Genomic DNA, 20,532 nt, shown 5'->3' with positions numbered 1-20,532 from the left:
CATCCTGTAACCAAACAGACAAAGACGATTTTTTAACATACTAGAATTTGGAACTGGAAGTTTATTCATAAAATTTATAAATGTTCTTCTAGTTATACTCACACACAAAGTTCTGTATTAATTAGGGCAAACAAACACAAACGCACTTAGTGTAGATAACATTCCTGGGAACTACTAACTCGAGTCATTGTTAAATTGTTACATTAATCATTACAATAAATAAACAAGTAATTAATTATAAGTCGCATCATAAATTCCTTATTTATTTTAGGAACAAACAATATTGAATGATTAAATTAGATTTTGTGCATTTTCGGATTAATAATCAATTTTGTTTAAAAAAAATAATGAAAAAAAGAACTTGAGCAAATTTTGCATAGTTTTTTTTATTGTCTTGTAAAAACATTTTTTATCATTTTAAACAACTAATTTTAAATAACTAACAGTTTTTTTATCCCTCAAGTTATTAATATGAAAACTATACTATCCTATCATATTCCTTTGCCAAAATACTTATACGGGTGTACAAACATTTTTGAAGGAAGAAAGAAACGCACGTTTACAAAAATAATAGTAACTAATAAACTGCGTTTTCCTTGTTCCAAAGATAGGCTATTCACATTTCTACAGCCTTTAAATAAAATTACAAAGATATAATTTAGACATGGGCGCATCAGTTGTTTCGAGGCGTCGTCAGCATGTGGACGTGCGTAGGAGTGCTAGCGCTCGCGGCGTGCGCTTGCGCCGTCACGCGAGATCAGTTCTACCCCTATGGCCCCACCCTAGACGCGAGCCTACCGAAAGGACAGGCGCTCTCCTCCCCTGAAATTCCTCTAAAAGTGCCTATTAGCTTTTACGGAGAGACCTACGAAACAATATTTGTAAGTTTGTTACATTTAATAATTTTTTAATAATTATTGTGCGTAGAGCAGATTTTTTGCATGCTTTCTGTTACCTAGCTTATTTATTTTGTTTATCATCTAAGAAATTGTATTTTTCAAAGCGAAATTATCCGACTGTCTTTAACTATATTGCAGATTTTCAATCGCACTTAACCGCTAGTGGACCTTATCAAATTTTAACAGTTTTTTAAAGATAACAGATAAATAATCATCTTAAAAGACAACATATAAATAAACATTAATAAAGTAATATATCATTGCTCGAATATCGAACAAAAGTACTAGCATCACAAAGGTACACTAACCTAAAACGACTTGGTTACTATGAAGTCAACTATTGACTCCATGTTTAAGAACTGTTTTCAATATTTTTTATTTGTAAATGAATAAAGGAAATTAAAAAAAAATTAAGTAAGCAGAGATAATTGCAACCATCGGGTTTCATGTTTCAAAAGAGCTTTAAAATGGTTAACAAATCAAGATACTTGTAAATTTAAATAAATGTAATTATTTAGACCATGCAAATAAAGTCGGAGCATTGATTACGTTACTTACAACAAAACAACTTACTGTTTATTAACGGATAATTATTAAATAAAATAATAATGAAACGCATTACAATGTCCTAAATATTTTGTATCCCTATTATTACTAATATTTCATCCGACATCAAGCTATAAAGTAGTGATGCAACGGATGTCTGTTTCCGTTTCCGCAAGTGCGGAAGTTCCGCGTGCTTTTCAACATCCGTTTCTGCTTCTGTTTCCGCAACTTTTATAACGGAGATAAAACGGAACTTTACGACGACTGAGAGATCCAAATGCGCGGCGCGAGACGCGCAGTCCGTGCGCGGCCTTTCGGCACTTGTCGCATTTGTTTGTTTACGTACTTTTTTGTGAATTTAAGCGCGTAATATTTTCTGCTGCTGTTTGAAACAATCAGTTTCTCTTGCTGGAGTAAACTGTCTAGTTGTTGTCCATATAAAATTTGACAACTGGCAAAATGTGACTATTTCATACTTACGAGTTATTAAATGTACTTTTGAATAAGTGATAACCATGTAATATACTCGTATCATCATCATTATATAGTTAGAAATATATTTGTCGTTTGTCAACACGAGTGGTTTGGCGAACTTTAATTTGTAAATAGTGTAATTTTGTTTCCTGAAAATAAATTAAAAAAAAAACGCGTATTTTAACTTATTGCAGCGCAGTAAAAATACATACATTGAAGGCTAATGGACACCGATATCCAATGCCTTAATAAATTAAAAACGAATACAAACTGTTTTTACCGAAAAAAATATTTTTGTAAATATGTTTTTTATTATTATTTACACTTCTGTTTCCGCATCCGTTTCCGTTTCCGTTTCGGCTAAAATTTATTTTTGACATCTGTTTCCGTTTCTGGTTCCGGTAAGACACTTCCGTTGCATCACTACTATAAAGACATTAACGTGAACATCTAACGAAATGGTGAAAATGATTGCTTCACAAAATTGCTATCCGCTAAAAGATAATCCGATATCTTTTGAGCGTCCTTGAGTCTAAATGTGGATACGATCTATAAAGTTAAAACTTCATACAATTTTACCTTATAGTATACTAGTTATTTATATTAAAATAGAAACATTATAAAAACTTAATTACTTTGTAATTGCAAAGCAAAAAATGTAGTTTTTCATGAATTTCACATCATTAAACAAACTACATGACCAAAGAATATGATCTAAATCTGAATTATTCGTTAGTAAATTTTGCAACATTGATATGCGTTTATCGCTAATATGCAGAACGTTTAAATTTGCAAGCGAGATAAGGCTGGGTTCACACTGCAGCGGGCGGAAGCGCACGTGGGCGTGGGGGCGGCGCGGACGAGCGGTCACTGACTGGGGTACATCGCAACATTTAGCACACTAGTGCAAAAACTGCATAAAACATTGATAAGTTAGCAAGATTTTGGAACACATCTCCTTCCGTAGTTATATATACCAGTAGCAGAGTTAGTAAAAAGTCAGCGGGGAATGTAAATAAACTTAAAGATACCGATCAAACTTACCTATATAATATACTAAAGAAAGACAGTAAATACATAGCCACTTAGGTACAATTTGTATACAATTAGAATTTACAAATTAATAACTTTAAATTCACACATATCGTTAGTTTCTAGAGAGTTTAGAGCGTCGGTGGCTCAAGGATTAAGCACTGACTTGCAATCTGCAGGTCTAGGGTTCGAATCCCGCCATGTACCAATGTGTTTTTCGATTTTCGATTTACATATGTACATTTATCCGACGTTCTAACGGTGAAGGAAAACATCGTGATGCAACCTGCACATATCTTAGAAGAAATTCAATGATATGTGTGAAGTCAAGCAACCCGCTCTGTGCCAGCGTGTTTGACTATGGCCTAGTCACCCCTAACATGGGGTAGGCTCCGAGCCCCTCGGTGGGGACGTATAGTGAGCTAATGATGATGATGTTAGTTTCTGAGACCAAAATCTGTTTTGTCAAAAATAATGAAAGGGATGTCGATATGTTTCATTAGATATGTTTCATAGAGGGATTTTGGTCTGAGAAACCAACGATTAGACAACTAAATAGACGTTATAGCCTCATATAAGTTTAATAATTTTAATTTGAAAGTCTGTCAAATACTCTATTGTAATTCATTGAATCTTAAAACATCGATAAGATAACGATAAGAAAACAAGCAATTACAAAATGTTCACAAATATCTCGTTAGACGTTTTAGGAGCGCGTTATCAAAACGTTAAGCAAGAGTCGAGACCTCTGCGTGTACCTTACGATACGGCCACGCTATCGGGAACCGGGTCACAGACATGCTGTAGGCACACACCGCCTAAGCATTCAGCCACGATAATTTACGCGAAGTATGCAAAGATTTAGAGCATATTGACAGCACGTACTTTATAAAGTACCTAATTATCTGAACCGGGCATGGCTGTAAAAACTAATAAAGTCGGAACTATATCAAAGCATATTACAAATTTTCGTTTTAAACAAAAAAACACTAAGTTTCAATCGATGAAATCTATCTTCTATATATATAAAAGAAAGTCGTGTAAGTTACACTATTTATAACTCAAGATCGGTCGAACTGATTTAACTGAAATTTGATGGAGAGGTAGCTTAGAACTAGGAGACGGACATAGGAACTTTTTTGTCTTGTGTGCATTTTTTTTTATTCCGCGCGGACGGAGTCGCGGATAAAAGCTAGTTTTTTATAAACCCCTCAACGGCGTCCTCAAAACAAGGAATGTTTCGCCACAATTTGAACAATAGTTTAGTAACGGATACAGGAAATGTATGACCATTAATATTAGGTATTTTTTTGCTTACTAAAATACCGGAACTTGTACACGGCATCGAGGATGTAAATATAGAGATAGAGATGGCAACATTGTCTTTTATCTAATGCACTCGATTGCTTTAAATAAAATGTATTAATAATTATGAAAATTCTCTGTAAACAACTAAATCAGTTACAAAAGGTAACCATGATTTATTTTAATAAATATCTCTATATCTATAGATTAAGACGAAAAGAAGATAAAGTAACTCAGTATCAGGGCCATATTGTATGTATTAATCACTTACTTTTTGCTTGCAGGTTAACAACTACGGAGTCCTCTCGTTCAGAGCGGACATTCCAACGTTCCTGAACGCGGAGTTCCCTCTGCCGTATCCCTCAATCGCTGCGTTCTATACAAACGTGGATACGAGCGAAGTCGGCGACATATTCTACAGGGAAACAGACGAGCCCCACGTACTTATCAAAGCAGAGGAGAGTGTACAAAGCAACTTCCACGACTACTATGACTTCAAACCTAAAAGCGTTTTCATCGCAACGTGGCTGGAGGTCTCATACGCTGGCCATTCCGACCGCAAGAACAGCTTCCAAATCGCAGTGATCAGCAATGGCACTGAAAGCTTCGTGGAACTGATCTACCCGGAGCGAGACATCCAGTGGATACAGCGCGAGGCCCAGCCCAACAGTCTACCTGACGCCAAAGCGCAGGCCGGCTTCGTTGCCGAGGACGGCAGACTACTGACGCTCAGGGGATCCGGCAGCCATCAAATTAGAAACATTGTTTCGTAAGTTTTTTTTTCACACATAATTTACTATTTTTTATACCATGATAAAGAAAGATGAAATCAAGCTAAAAATTCTCACAATCTTATTATCCATAACCTTGCATACTAATTGATAATTGTAGTTTTAGACATCTTTTTTCTATTTTCATAATTTACACTACTTGTTTTCTTTTCCAAGATGGAGTAACGTCCACGAACCGGGTAAATACGTGTTCCGAGTGGGAAACATCTCTCCCGATGGCAACGTAGCTGTCCCTGACCTGTACAATCAAAGTGAAGATGAGATCGAAGAGGAATCGAAAACTTGTGCGCAGAGCGGCCCCAGCGTGTGTCACATCCAAGCGCGCTGCGTCGACTACCCTGCAGGTATATGTTGCCAATGCGAGGAAGGATTCTACGGCAATGGAAAGTCTTGTATCAAAGACGACGTACCGCTCCGAGTTCACGGAAAAGTCAACGGAATCATCAATAATGTTAATCTAAACGACGTAGACGTACAAGCTTACGTCGTAGTAGCGGACGGTAGATCTTACACGGCTCTCTCCCAAGCGCCACCTTCACTCGGCACCAGCTTACTACAACTGAGTGTAATAGGAGGAGTTATCGGCTGGCTCTTTGCGAAGCCGTCCGGTGAAGCAAAGAACGGCTATCAGTTGACCGGCGCTCTTTTTAATCACACCGCTGACATTTTCTTCCCAGAAACTGGTGATAGACTAACGGTGTACCAGGAATACTTGGGCCACGATGTGTTCGATCAGATAACTCTAGAAGCTGATGTCAGAGGCACTATACCTGTGGTAGCACCCGGAACCAAGCTTGATATTTCAGAATACGAAGAGCAATATACGCTCGTTGAATTAGGTGTCTTACGCAGTGACTCCTCTCGCACATTTACGAACAAAGTTACCGGCGAAAAGTACGAACAGAGAGTGTCACAAACCTTCACATTCAACTCTTGTCGATACCTTCCTCCGTCAGAAGATGACACGACCTCCTCGACATTGAAGGTGGCTAAAAACTATCTTGGATATGAGGCGAGAGAAAATATCGTAAGATACGGTACTAGTAATAAAATCGTACCTCTAGGTAAGGAAGACCCTTGCATTGAAGGTAAAAATAGTTGCGGTCCTCACAGCACGTGCGTGGTACAAGGCGACACTTTCGCATGCGTGTGCCAGTCGGGTTTCTCGAGCCAATATCGGGACGATTCTACAGTCGAATGCGACGACATTGACGAATGTGCGACCGGAACTCACAACTGTGACGTAAATGCCGACTGCTATAATCATGAGGGAGGCTTCCAATGCAGATGTCGGGACGGATACGACGGCAACGGCGTCTCCTGCAGTCGTGTTCTACAATGCAGGGACAGAAATTGTGACCCGAACGCTCAATGTGTAAACACGGAAAATGAAGCGAGATGCATGTGTAATCCTGGATTTACTGGAAATGGGCAGAGATGCTGGCCAACGTACGAAAATAAATGTGATAACTGCTCTCCAAACGCTTACTGCAGATTTGTAACAGAAACAAATAATTACAAATGTGAGTGCAACAATGGCTATACTGGTGATGGATACTACTGTACCTCAGACATCCCCACCAGCCCCACGACCGAACGGACAAGTGGATCTAGCTACTCTACACCTTCTACATCGAACATCCCATATAACTATCCAAGTCAAGAACCAAGTGGTTCTACATATGCATCCAGCACTACAAGTTATCAAACCCCACCGAGTTTACCCAGTTACAAGCCAACTGTCCCAGATTATCCTAGTTACCCCAATGCTTTTTTTACACCTAAACCTAGCACTACACCGTCCGAAGAAGATACACTAGATGAAAGTGAAGAGTCTGAAGTTACCGATGCGCCCACGACCAAACCGACTACGACTGTCACTGAATCGGACTACAACGAGTCAATCGTATTACCGCACTGCGATGTCTACGAATGTACCTGTCCGGCAGGGTACACCAGCTTCAAAGACGAACGGGGCAACAGCTTGTGTCGATATGACCCAGGAAGTAAGTAAAATTGATCAAAGCATTGTGTCATTTTTTCAGTTTACTATTTCTAACCAAATTTTCTTGTTTTCAGTTAAATGTTTGGGCGACTCCGACTGTCCACCGAACGCCATCTGTTCTATTCCATCTCCTGAAGCCACGGAGACGAATTACGGCCAATGTATTTGCCCCGAAGGTTATGAGGGAGACGCTTACGAGTGCATCGAAAAGACAGGCCCCACTTGTTCGTGCGGCATGAACGCACACTGCATCGACACGCCCACGGGCGAGCTCATCTGCGTCTGCGCCACCGGCTACCATGGCGACGGATACCTATGCCGACCCAATTTCAGCTGCACCAACAACTCCGACTGCGAGTACCACGCCGAGTGCCGGCCTGACCCAGGCAGCGGTGACTACGCTTGTCAGTGCATCGACGGGTACATCAAAGATCAAAACGATGCCTGCATCCCAGACGGCCAGCTGTGCAATGGCGCCGTGTGCGCCGAGCACGCCTCCTGCCTTTATGACGAGACGATCGGCGTGAGCTACTGCCACTGCGACCCGGGGTACGAGGGGGAAGGGATAGGGCAGTGCGTCCCGCAAGGCAACACGTGCGACGTTGCACACGACTGCAGCTACGACGCCGTGTGCACACTCGTCGACCAGTCGTATCAATGCGTTTGCAAAGACGGCTTCAACGGCGACGGCTACACGTGCACGCCGGAGCTCAGCTGTAGGATAAACCCGTACATGTGTGACATTCACGCCGCCTGTATTAAATCGAGCGAAGGGTACGAGTGCGCGTGCAACACGGGCTACAACGGCAACGGCACCGTATGCGAACTTAACCCCCGACAGGCCGGCAACTTCCTGGTGGCCAGCGATGGAGCATCCGTGTTCCGCGTGCCGTTCCGAGTCTCGCCGAGGGTGTTCGCAACGCCGCTGAATAGCGCAGTCTATCAGATGGCCGTTGGTATCGACGTCGACTGTCTCACTGGCAGAATATATTGGGGCGATGTCGCTGGGCATGTGATTAAGACAGCAGCCTACGATGGATCGGGCTTAGAAAACTTCTTGACGGAGGGTAAGTCTACGCTTTCTTAAATTTAAAATAATAACATTAATTAAATTTACAAAATTTTTAAGTATAATTAATATTTAGACATCAAAACTCCGGAGGGTCTGTCCGTCGATTGGGCTGCGAGGAATATATTCTGGACTGATTCGAAGAAACTGTCTATTGAAGTGGCCAATCTCGACAGGAAGACGAGAAAAGTTCTATTCTCCATGGACGGCATCGCCAACCCCAGAGGCATCGCTGTACATCCACAGAGAGGGTAAGTTTTCAGTAAAACTTACTGAAAGAAGAAAATTTATAAAAGATAGCTTTTACCCGCGACTCCGTCCGCGCGGAATAAAAAATAGAAAACGGGGTAAAAATTATCCTATGTCCTATTCCTGGTTCTAAGCTACATGCCCACCAATTTTCAGTCAAATCGATTCAGCCGTTCTTTAGTTATAAATGGTGTAACTAACACAACTTTCTTTTATATATATAGATTATAAGTACTATTAAAGTGTTTGACGATTTCTAAATTATAACGTTTCACAGAAAAATCTTTTGGTCTGATTGGAATCGCGCCGGACCAAAAATTGAGTGGGCCAACATGGATGGAACGCAACGCGGCGTGTTTCTGGACCAGACAGATGTCAAGTTGCCCAACTCGCTAGCAATCGACTGGGCTCGGGACAGACTGTGCTACGCGGACGCGGGCCTCTTCAGCATCAGGTGTGTCAGCATCGCCACCTCTGAAAGGGAGATCATCGCCGCCAACTGCTCACATCCCTTCGGTCTCGCCATCAGCGGCGACAAGTTCTACTGGACAGACTGGCGAACGTAAGTACTAATCTTCTTTTTTATAAAAATAATAAAAATTAACCAAAGTAGACAAAGATAGCAACACTCGCTTTTTATCAATGTTGCAACACTAGCGCCATTCACTCCGCAGCGCCATCACCAAAAAACAACTCTCTCACAGTTGCACACGAGTTCAACTATAAGTCCAAGCTAAGCCCTCAAACATTTACAATCATCAAAATAAGTGTAGCATTTAGGTATTTTAATAAATACACTCGCACAGAAATATCTTATGATTAATCGATTACATCGTATCTCTCCAGACTGGATATCGAATTTATAGACACAGCCACTCAAGTGAAAGGCCGGCTTCCGATAGCCGCGGCCACAAGGAGGCTGTACGGAGTCGCCGTGGCCCCTGAGGAGTGTCCCACACACACCAACGTGTGCCAATACAGGAACGGCAACTGTGGCCCAGGACAACTCTGCTTACCCGACGGCAGGGGCGGCAGGACTTGCCTCGACGGAGACAAAAATACTAATTAAGTATTGCCAGTCATTGGAACCTACCAAAGAGTAGTTTTAGTAAAATATTGTACCAATGTAAATCTGCTTTCCAAAACGAATTGACCGAAAAAATATTATATTGCAATAATTTTAATAAGTTATTTGATTTTACTTAAGTTTATAAAAAAATGCATATAAGTTTTTTATTTCAGATATTTTATTTAATAAAAAGATTAATAGTATTAAGATCTTTATTGTATTATAATAGATTTAATCAAGACACCAAAGGAATATTTATTTATTTCACATATACAATGTTTGACAAACATTTGCAAATTTTATAATTAAATCCAATTAACTACGAATCTTACTAAATATTTTTAATTTGAATGTTATCTGTATTTGTTTAATGTAAATATAATACCTATATAATCTGTATTTTTTATTTGAAGTTTTTCGCCTACACAATGAATTTAAAAATAACAAACAAAAGCATTTTACAAAAAACAGCTACTTTAACTAGCAAAAAAATTAATAAGATTCTAATAACATTCCTTCCTCTTACAAAAAGTATTTTTAGCATATAATAATGTTGCTATAATATAAATTTAAATTTTCTACTGTAACTCATGTTATGAAATCAAAAGCATAATAGACCTTGGTTTACACGCTTTTAATTATTTTTTAATGATTATTGTAATGTTTTAAAGTGCAATGTGTTAATGCACTTTGTTATATTGTTAACTAATTGTATATTATTTTGTGACTTATTAAGTTAACACACTCACATACATACAACCAGGTTTACAAATGAAATCTATCGTATGAAACAAGTTAAATGATTTTTAAGATAAATTAAATTACAAACATCTTATATATGAATGTATAAAGTGGTTTCAGCTAAAGATTTTATAAATTTGAATAATCTTATCCCCAAACATCTTCAGTGCGGCCAAACTTGAAGACGAGCGAACCCGCGAATATAAATGCGTTTTGCATAAACAAGCTAACACCCGGCCATGTGTGCTTGTTGCTCCCTGGAAAAAAAAACAATAATCTTACTAATGTTAAAAATGTTAAGATGGATGGATGTTTGTTTGAAGGTATCTCCGGAACAGCTCAGCAATCCTTGATTAAATTTGGCACAGATGTAGAACTTTGTCTGAAAGAACACAGGATACTTATAAAGTTTTTTTTTAATTCGTCGTGTACAGTCTCCCAAAAATAAATCTAAGAAAAATCATTTTGTCAATAACATTTGCAACATTGGTTAAAACTGAAACAATCCTGTCTGAATGAAGTAATACTAGTATTAACTGTCTTGTATAAAATATAATCTACATTAAATTCTCTTGATAATGAACATATTTATTTACATAAGGGTTAATACTGAACCCATATAATAGCGTCGGAAATAGGGCATAAATGTAATTGATATTTTTAAAGAAAGAAATGGTTATTGTGAGAAAACTATAAAAAACAGATATATGCTATCGCAGACTTTTATTTAGCACATTTAAAGAGCTACAATTCTTCAAGCACTAAAAGCAAAAAGGTCCCTAATTTTCACAACGCAGTTTGAAGCTAAATTCAAAATCTACTAGTCTTCTAGGTATTAAAAAAAATGGGAACCATCTACAAGCATTCCGTTTCTATTAAAATTATTTTTATCAAAATCGGAGCCCCATGGTGTGGAGCATCGCGGTAACACATAAAAAAATACAGTCTAATTGATAACCTCCTTTTGAAGTCGGCTAAAAATACAACTAAGGTTTTAAAGGCTATCTGCTGTCATGACTGAATATTGCCGATCCCTGTAGTACTTTCCTTAAAAAAAAAATAATTTTAATGAAAAACTCACCAGCATTAACATAGTTAGCAAATAAAATCCAACAGGCTGAGATGAGAGAGGCGAAACCTACAACAAAGCCCATAAACAGCCAGAGACGAGCTCCACGAGGGCCCATGCAGCCACCTGTGTATGTGTCACCACGGACCTGGAAATAGGACAAACATGTTGACAGTTCTATAAATCATCGCAAACACTAAGCCTTCACTAAATTAGACCTTAATAAGAAGTCAATCACGCTGGCCCATCACATGGTTAGTTGGTATCACATATAAATATTTAATTTATTCACAAATATTATGTGCATTATTTCTGTGTATTAAAATCAGGAATGGAACTATTAAAAGTAGATAAACAATGTTGAAAGTCTGTAATAACCTAACTTTAAAAAATGCCATTTAGTTTTCTCATTGTTGTTTCACATGTAATAATCTAAAAAGTGATTATAAAAAAAAAAATATTGTGTAAAAATCCTTATGTTTATAGGAATGTTTATTCACCTGAGCATTGGAGACAGAATTAACCATGACAAGTGAGAGTGTTGCCATAACACCGCATACATGGGCGGCATTGGGAAGATCACCGGGATACACTGACGCTGCATCAATGATGAACCACCAACCCGCAAAGAACTGTAAAACAATAAAACATACCATATTTTACATCAAACACTCACAATATATCCACAAATGCGTATATAGTGATAACAATCTGTAACATATCACCATCAATCTTACTAATATGTATTATAAATGCAAATATTTGGATGGATGGATAGATGTTTGTTTGAAGGTATCTCCAGAATGGCTCAATGGATGTCGATGAAATTTGTAAATGTAGAACATAGTCTGGAAGAATATATAGACTACTTATTAAGCTTTTTTTCTTAATTCTGTACGGACGGAATCACGGGCGACAGCTACTTCTATTATAATTATCATCTCCCTGTTCATATCAGTTGGTGTACTAGGTTTTCCTCATCCAGATTTATCTATCATTCATCACTTTAGTCATTACTCTCTTATATTCTAGTAATTGTACGCAAGCAATTTTTATAATCTGACTGTTAAAAAACTGTTCTCCGATATTTTTATTTTATACTAGCAACATACCTCGTTATGTCAGAGCAAAATTAAAAGTAGCCTATAATATAGCCTAAGCCTATTAAAAGTAGCATGCATCAACTACCATCCTGTTAAAGTCCTACCAAAATTGTTCCAGACATTACCCAGAAAAAAACATGACCTTCCAAATAGACATGCAGACAGACATAGACATTTTTTAAAATTGGGTTTTATTTATCAATAATGCAAATACATAATGTATATGAAATATGTATTTTTTTTATATAACACTCCTATTATATAAACATCTTAAAGTGTATAAATAGTAAATTGCTTAGGTTATTATTTTCTTTTTGTTTAGAACAAAAAGCTACTTAGATAAAGATAATTGAGATAAGGATGGATGATCAGATGGTTTTATGATGTACAGGAAATTTTAAGTAGATACAAGTCAAGCATATTTAATTTTATTTTTTGCTCCTTGTTGCCAATCTTTTAGCAAACAGTAACAAATTCTTAGATGAGATTTATTTTTGATATTAGAATGGTATTTTATAACAATAAAGAATGGCCAGTCATGATATCGACAAGACACTTTTAACATTCACAAGATATAACACTTCGGGATTTTATAAATGTTTTAAATAAGAAAACACAAAAAGTTAATCGCACCGATTTTGCTACGAATGATTCATGGAAATACATACCAAAACACCAGCCAAAATCGAAGCTACAGTATTTCGTTTGTCGCCCCCATCAAACCACACGCAGTTAGGTAAATTTACGTTCTCAAAGCAACTCATTTTGATTGCTACTTTAATGGAAAATATTTACTATTTAAAAATACAATCAATGGAATTTAGAAAGCAGGCAGACTGGAGAATGTATAATAAATTTGACAAATGACAATTTGATAACAAAAGTCAAGTTGACAACTTTGTGTGTTTTGTTTTAATGGCAAAAGTTTTATTATCTTTCAGCCACATTACGAAATGCTATCGCTTTTGAAATATTTGAAAAAATACAGTTTATGCAACAAATAAAATAAATAATAAAGAGCATTTTTATCAAATTTTAACTATAGATGAAGTCGGTGGCTTAGGGGTTAAATTTGTAAAGTGACTTGGACGTTGTATTGGTTCTAATGCTGATTTTGACTTAAAAAGTAAAGAATATAATATCGATATAAGTAAATAAAATTAAATATTATTTACTGTTCCATGGTTATGACTGTTGAAATCACACAAAATTGAGAGAGTTCAGCATAAAATAAGCGGTAATTCGCGGCAAGGGACATGGTAATAATTTAGAGTAAGATAGTCCCAAAAACTGCAAATACCGAGCGCAAATGACACGAAATCTCATACAAATCTTGACATATTTTTTCGATGACATTACGAAGGCGCGCGTCGCATATATTCGTGATAGGTTCTCAGTAGACCTTATACCAGGGTCCACCAACTTTAAACGAAAAACAAGAAACTTCACACAGAGACAATTTTGTTGTTGTGTTAACTGGGTTCCATAATATGAACGAGATAGAGCATATATCTATGCCGTTTTCGCTCGCGATAGTCCAAGCTATACTTGCCATATAAAAAAAATATTTCATCCTTTTATTATTATAATAAAGTATTTATAATTAAAAATAAGAAAACATGATTTAAAAAAAATCCTATTATTAATTGTCTTATTTCTTACATTTGTATTTATAAATCAAGATATACGATCACTTGTTATCTTATATCTACATCGCAAAAAAATGTAGTAATGGCAATTTTAAATCATAACCGTTAAAAAAATAAGTTTTCAAATTTGTTTCAAAACGTGTTCTCGTATGGTTCCGAAATCTTTGATATTGCATTGTATTTTGAACTAATAACGCGAGTGTTTAAGTTTTGAGATATTGACTCTGATAAGTGAAATATTGAAATATTAATAATCTAGAGGCATTTTTGATAGCCGGCGATAGCCAAATAGAACAGACGTCAGATGACATAGAATGGCAATTTGATCCACATCAAGATCAATTTGAAGATATTATTGGTGAAGCAGTTCATACCATTGATAGTGGTACGTCAGAGGCCCAGGCTTGTGCATATGTATGTGGATTTATGGTCAAAAAACGAAATATAAATTGTAATAATTGTAAGGAATTGTTTTTATCATCAGACCATAAATTTTTACACAATTTAAAGATTATGCTGAAAGCTTAAATTACGCCAGTAAAAAATTTATTCAATGTGTGGAGATAAGTGCTTCAATAATTAATAATGAACTTGAATCAAATGGATACAAAAATTATATAGTTAAAAATTTAAAATCCATCCTTACATGCATGGTGGATTTCAGCTTTTTACTTAATTGTGACAGACATTATAATGAAAATTGTGATTTCATAATAAAATCAATAATTTTTATATCTTTAAAGCGATTCTTAATTAAAAAAAATCGGGAACTAAATTTAATTAAATAAATGATGTTAAATTACTCTGTTTCATTTCATTATTCCTTTAACTAATTTAAGTTAATAACTTTTACTAACACAATATATTGGAAATAATGATTATTTCATTTTAAAATTATTCTTTCTTTAAAAAAATCTTACATTTGCCAAATTATTAAAATAATCATAATTTCCAATATAAATTTTTAACTATAAATAAATTAAAATACTAAACGTATATTCAAAATTCCCGCGTTTTATTTTTTCATATGGGCGACCATTATGGCGCTAGTAGTATAAGCGTATAGACCAAAGTTATAATACTATAGTATGTAACATGTCATTCTTCTCTCTATAGAGAGTATTATATTCTTTGCCTTATACCGAATGAGAACAAGACTAATCTGAAAAGAGTCTGTCTTTTTTGAAGATATATATGTTAAGTGAACGATGATAAAGCATGTTGTATGTTCAATGTGTATACCTCAAAAGCAGCATCCTGTGCTCGGCGTGGCTCCAGTCTGTATCAGGCTCGGCCCACAGATGCTCCGCCAGCCGACTCCAAAATAAAAATAATTATAGTTATAATAATAATAATAATAATAATCAATTTATTTGCCAGAATATGGTACAAATGGTGTTACATGGTTAGACGAACAAACATATTCTGCCACGTATGGCATGCAAATATTATATTGAATGCAAATTTAACCTTATTATATAAAATCATATTAGTAGGATTATTTTAGTCATTAATTATTTATTTATCATTAGGTCAACATTTTGTAAATTGTCAGCTAGGAAGTGTTCAACACTATAATAGCATTTATCCAACAGCAAATTAAATAATTGATTTTTAAACCGTGTAAAAGGCAATTGTACAATATTTGAGGGTAAATTATTAAATATCATGATACACATACAATAAACATTTTCCTTAAATAATTTTAGCTTTATCTGAGGTAAACGCAGTCTATTTTTATGTCTACATCGGCTATATGTACTATCGCTAAATGTTTCGAATAATTGAGGGTGTTTTTTCACAAAGATACATATTTCTAAGATGTATAGGCAGGGCAATGGTAAGATTTTATGTCTTTTAAAAAGTGGTTTGCAACTATCTAAGAAGTGAGCACCACATATTGCTCTGATACATTTTTTCTGAGCTTTGAAAACTTTATCTGCCTCTACTGAATTACCCCATATTATTATTCCGTATCTCAGAATTGATGATATGTAAGCGTGGTAGGCTATCAGTGCAGTGTTTATGTTAACTATTTGCTTTATCCTCTTTAGTACATAGACAAATCGATCTGTTTTATTGACAATTTTTCGATCTGTTTTATACAATATAGACATGTCACAAGAAAGAAGATAACTTTCTTTAGAGGGTTTTCATGACATTTTGTTATTTTTTAATGCATTTTGTTTGAGATTGTTTTTTTATGACGTCGGCTTTATTTTTTTCTTATTTTTTTTTACTTCTCGTATTTTTGGGAATTTGAAGTTCGATTATAAATTTGCTGAATACGTATGAGACCGGAAATAAGACAAATAAAGAAAAGGACTTTCCTATTTGATATGTATTTGATATGTTGTATACTTCAATTCAAAAACTAATTTAGAATGCAGCAGATAAACTCTTATCCTTCAAACAAAGAAATAAATTATCAAAATCGGTTTACAAATTGAAAATTTATGTTTGTATGTCTGACCGCAAGCGTGTTTGTTACGGGTAATCTCCGAAACGGCTGGACCGATTTTGATGGGACTGACTGGTAGGTAGGTGATGTGTTTGGGCATGATACAGGCTATTTTTTAGCGATATTATAAATATTGTAAAGATGAAAAATTTGGTGTTCATCAATTCAGCATCAGGTGTGTCAGCATCACCACCTCCGAAAGGGAGATCATCGCCGCCAACTACTCACATCCCTTCCGTCTCGCCATCAGCGGCGACAAGTTCTACTGGACAGACTGGCGAACGTAAGTACTAATCTTCTTTTTTATAAAAATAATAAAAATTTACCAAAGTAGACAAAGATAGCAACACCCGCTTTTTAGCAATGTTGCAACACTAGCGCCATTCACTCCGCAGCGCCATCACCAAAAAACAACTCTCTCACAGTTGCACACGAGTTCAACTATAAGTCCAAGCTAAGCCCTCAAACATTTACAATCATCAAAATAAGTGTAGTGTTTAGGTATTTTAATAAATACACTCGCACAGAAATATCTTATGATTAATCGATTATATCGTATCTCTCCAGACTGGATATCGAATTTATAGACACAGCGACTCAAGTGAAAGGCCGGCTTCCGATAGCCGCGGCCACAAGGAGGCTGTACGGAGTCGCCGTGGCCCCTGAGGAGTGTCCCACACACACCAACGTGTGCCAATACAGGAACGGCAACTGTGGCCCAGGACAACTCTGCTTACCCGACGGCAGGGGCGGCAGGACTTGCCTCGACGGAGACAAAAATACTAATTAAGTATTGCCAGTCATTGGAACCTACCAAAGAGTAGTTTTAGTAAAATCTTTTACTCTAACTCATGTTATGAAATCAAAAGAATAATAGACCTTGGTTTACACATTTTTAATTATTTTTTAATGATTATCATAATGTTTTATAGTGCAATGTGTTAATGCACTTTGTTATATTGTTAACTAATTGTGTATTATTAGTATATTATTTTGTGACTTATTAAGTTAACACACTCACATACACACAACCAGGTGTACAAATGAAATCCATACAAAAATAAAAGCAATCGCATGAAACAAGTTAAATGATTTTTAAACATCTTATTTATGAATATAAGTAAAAATTGAAGTATAAATTGGTTGTAGCCACAGATTTTATAAATCTGAATAATCTTATCCCCAAACATCTTCAGTGCGGCCAAACTTGAGGACGAGCGAACTCGCGAATATAAATGCGTTTTGCATGAACAAGCTCACACCGGCCCATGTGTGCTTTTTGCTCCCTAAAAAAAACCAACAACCTAATATTATAAATGCGAATGTTTAGAATTTAAATTGATGGATGTTTGTTTGAAGTCCAGAAGGAAGTGAAGAACAGTCCTTGATTAAATTTGGCACAGATGTAGAACATAGTCTGAAAGAACACATAGGATACTTATAAAGATTTTTTTTAATTAATCAAAAGCTAGCTAAAAATAAATCTAAGAAAAATCATTTCGTCAATAACTTTTGCAACATTGGTTAAAACTGAAACATCAAATCCTGGCTGAATGAAGTAATAGTAGTATTAACTGTCTTGTATAAAATACATGGAAGGCTATTTTCTGTCATGACTGAATATCGTCGATCCTGTGGTACTTTCCTCTAAAAAAAATTATTTTAATTTCAATGTAAAACTCACCAGCATTAGCATAGTTAACAAATAAGATCCCACAGGATGAGATGAGGGAGAAAAAACCTACAACAAAGCCCATAAACAGCCAGATACGAGCGCGACGAGGGCCCATGCAGCCACCTGTGTATGTGTCACCACGGACCTGGAAATAGGACAAACATGTCGTCAGCTCTATAAATCATCGCGGAGACTAAGCCTACACTAAATTAGACCTTAATAAGAAGTCAATCACTCTGGTCCATTACGGGGTTAGTTGGCTTCACAAACATATCTTAATTTTTTTCACAAATATTATGTGCATTATTATAAATAATGTTGCAAGTCTGTAATAACCTTACTTAAAACATGCCATTTAGTTTTACCATTGTTCTTGTAACAATCTATTGTAAAAAGTGATTTAAAAAAATATTACATAAATATCCTTATTTTTATAGGAATGTTTATTCACCTGAGCATTGGAGACAGAATTAACCATGACAAGTGAGAGTGTTGCCATAACACCGCATACATAAGAGGCATTGGGGAGATCACCTGGATATACTGACGCTGCATCTATGATGAACCACCAGCCCGCAAAGTACTGTAATAGTAAAGTAATCAAACATACCACAAACACTCATACTCATACTCATGTACATCAAACACTCACAAGATATCACAAAAATGGGTATATAGTGATAACAATATGTAACAATCTTACTAATATTATAAATTCAAATGTTTAGATGGATAGATGTTTGTTTGAAGGTATCTCCAGAACGGCTCAATGGATGTCTATAAAATTTGGCATAGATGTAGAACATAGTCTGGTAGAATTTATAGACAAGTAGTCTCTTATTAAGCTTTTTTTTAATTCTGCATGGACGGAATCGCGGGCGATAGCTACTTCTATTTTAAGTATCATCTCCCTGTTCATATCAGTTTGTATACTAGGTTTTTCTCATCCAGATCTATCTATCATTCATCCCTTTAGTCATTACTCTCTTCAAAGTCTCCTTGTACACAAACAACTTTTATAATCTGACTGTTAAAGGACTGTTTTCCAATATGTTAATTTTAGACTATCTACCTTGACTTCTTCAGAGCAAAATAAAAAATAGTCTATAATATAGCCTAAGCCTATTAAACTTAATAGGGGTATGAAAAATAGATGTTGGCCGATTCTCAGACCTACTGAATATGCTCACAAAATTTCATGAGAATCATTCAAGCTATTTCAGAGGAGCACGGGAATGAACATTGTGACACAAGAATTTTATGTATAAGATTAATCATTTATGCTATTAGAATGGTATATATTGTAGAATGGTGAATATAATAACAATAAGAAATGGCCAGTCATGATATTGACAAGACAGTTTTAACATTCACAAGATAAAACACTGTATTTAAACCATTTTTAGCCAGATTTCCTTTTTACAATATCTAAGACACGACACACTTTGGTATTGTGTAAATGTTTTAAATAAGAAAACACAAAAAGGTAATGGCACCCATTTTGCTACCAATGATTCATGGAAATACATACAAAAACACCAGCCAAAATCGAAGCTACAGTATTTCGTTTGTCGTCCCCATCAAACCACACGCAGTTAGGTAAATTTACGTTCTCAAAGCAACTCATTTTGATTGCTACTTTAATGGAAAATTATTTACTATTTAAAAATACAATCAACGGAATTTAGAAAGCAGGCAGACTGGAGAATGTTTTTGTAAATAAGTTTGACAAATGACAATTTTTTTTTTCGCCCTTGGCGCAGGCTATAGTCTTTCGACCATACTGCCTAGTCTTTCGTAGAATTTTTTCCTTTAATTATATATTAGGTTCATTTATGTCTTTCGTAAAACAGTAAAGTAATTAATTAGTTAATTTCAATTACTTTTCAAATCCATGTTTTAAGTTATGTCAAATCGTGACCAATGACAAGTTGATGACAAAAGTCAAGTTGACAACTTTGTGTGTTTTGTTTTAATGGCAAAAGTTTTATTATCTTTCAGCCACATTACGAAATGCTAATTTTGAAAATAATGAGATATTTGAAAAAATACAGTTTGTGCAACAAATAAAATAATAAAGAGCATTTTCTCCAATTTTAACTATAGATGAAGTCGATGGCTCAGATTTTAAGCACTTGCCTTGCAATCTGCAATCATAGATTCCAATTATACTATAGCTCTAGTAGCGACTAGTCTTGTTTTGCTTCCCTAAAAACATATGATGTAATTCCCGATTGTTTTGTGATTATAATAATAAGGTTATTAACTAAGCAATACAAGCACTTGACTTGCAATCTGGGTACGAATCCCGCCATGTACCAATGTGTTATACGATTTAAATCTGTACATTTATCCGACGTTCTTACGGTGAAGAAAAACATCGTGAAGCAACCTG

The 20,532-nt window shown here is 35.8% G+C and overlaps 4 protein-coding genes across 4 annotated transcripts; 2 read left to right on the top strand and 2 right to left on the bottom strand.

Moving 5' to 3' along the window:
* The first annotated feature begins 679 nt into the window (after positions 1 to 679).
* On the top strand, positions 680 to 9,529 carry LOC106715962 (nidogen). Its single transcript, XM_014509371.2, has 7 exons — positions 680 to 881; positions 4,541 to 5,025; positions 5,204 to 7,053; positions 7,127 to 8,119; positions 8,198 to 8,372; positions 8,648 to 8,932; positions 9,217 to 9,529. The coding sequence occupies exons 1-7, from the start codon at positions 699 to 701 to the stop codon at positions 9,437 to 9,439; spliced, it is 4,194 nt and encodes a 1,397-aa protein (XP_014364857.2). The 5' UTR covers positions 680 to 698; the 3' UTR covers positions 9,440 to 9,529.
* A 446-nt stretch (positions 9,530 to 9,975) lies between these two features.
* LOC106715958 (transmembrane protein 50A) lies at positions 9,976 to 13,207 on the bottom strand. The gene is made up of 4 exons (XM_045678785.1): positions 13,021 to 13,207; positions 11,750 to 11,881; positions 11,262 to 11,397; positions 9,976 to 10,437 (listed from the first exon to the last, which is right to left on the bottom strand). Exons 1-4 carry the CDS (start codon positions 13,114 to 13,116, stop codon positions 10,328 to 10,330), a joined length of 474 nt encoding a protein of 157 aa, XP_045534741.1. The 5' UTR covers positions 13,117 to 13,207; the 3' UTR covers positions 9,976 to 10,327.
* A 2,615-nt stretch (positions 13,208 to 15,822) lies between these two features.
* LOC123721126 (nidogen-like) lies at positions 15,823 to 17,296 on the top strand. Its single transcript, XM_045678604.1, has 3 exons — positions 15,823 to 15,841; positions 16,604 to 16,745; positions 17,030 to 17,296. Exons 1-3 carry the CDS (start codon positions 15,823 to 15,825, stop codon positions 17,250 to 17,252), a joined length of 384 nt encoding a protein of 127 aa, XP_045534560.1. The 3' UTR covers positions 17,253 to 17,296.
* Positions 17,297 to 17,454: 158 nt separating this feature from the next.
* On the bottom strand, positions 17,455 to 19,951 carry LOC106713077 (transmembrane protein 50A). The gene is made up of 4 exons (XM_045678786.1): positions 19,669 to 19,951; positions 18,589 to 18,720; positions 18,147 to 18,282; positions 17,455 to 17,748 (listed from the first exon to the last, which is right to left on the bottom strand). Exons 1-4 carry the CDS (start codon positions 19,762 to 19,764, stop codon positions 17,639 to 17,641), a joined length of 474 nt encoding a protein of 157 aa, XP_045534742.1. The 5' UTR covers positions 19,765 to 19,951; the 3' UTR covers positions 17,455 to 17,638.
* Between the last annotated feature and the right edge of the window lie 581 nt (positions 19,952 to 20,532).

The sequence above is a fragment of the Papilio machaon genome, chromosome 7 (genome assembly GCF_912999745.1).
Source record: "Papilio machaon chromosome 7, ilPapMach1.1, whole genome shotgun sequence".
NCBI lineage: Eukaryota > Metazoa > Arthropoda > Insecta > Lepidoptera > Papilionidae > Papilio > Papilio machaon.
Note: the sequence above shows the minus strand (reverse complement) of the source record. Positions and strands in the feature narration are given on the sequence as shown.

Coding starts and splice junctions, on each gene's coding strand:
- LOC106715962 (XM_014509371.2), top strand. CDS start 699: ATGTGGACGTGCGTAGGAGTGCTAGCGCTCGCGGCGTGCGCTTGCGCC. Junction 8,373..8,647: donor GCTGTACATCCACAGAGAGG/GTAAGTTTTCAG, acceptor AACGTTTCACAG/AAAAATCTTTTGGTCTGATT. Junction 8,933..9,216: donor TACTGGACAGACTGGCGAAC/GTAAGTACTAAT, acceptor GTATCTCTCCAG/ACTGGATATCGAATTTATAG.
- LOC106715958 (XM_045678785.1), bottom strand. CDS start 13,116: ATGAGTTGCTTTGAGAACGTAAATTTACCTAACTGCGTGTGGTTTGAT. Junction 11,882..13,020: donor CGATTTTGGCTGGTGTTTTG/GTATGTATTTCC, acceptor ATTGTTTTACAG/TTCTTTGCGGGTTGGTGGTT. Junction 11,398..11,749: donor ATTCTGTCTCCAATGCTCAG/GTGAATAAACAT, acceptor TCCTATTTCCAG/GTCCGTGGTGACACATACAC.
- LOC123721126 (XM_045678604.1), top strand. Junction 16,746..17,029: donor TACTGGACAGACTGGCGAAC/GTAAGTACTAAT, acceptor GTATCTCTCCAG/ACTGGATATCGAATTTATAG.
- LOC106713077 (XM_045678786.1), bottom strand. CDS start 19,764: ATGAGTTGCTTTGAGAACGTAAATTTACCTAACTGCGTGTGGTTTGAT. Junction 18,721..19,668: donor CGATTTTGGCTGGTGTTTTT/GTATGTATTTCC, acceptor TTACTATTACAG/TACTTTGCGGGCTGGTGGTT. Junction 18,283..18,588: donor ATTCTGTCTCCAATGCTCAG/GTGAATAAACAT, acceptor TCCTATTTCCAG/GTCCGTGGTGACACATACAC.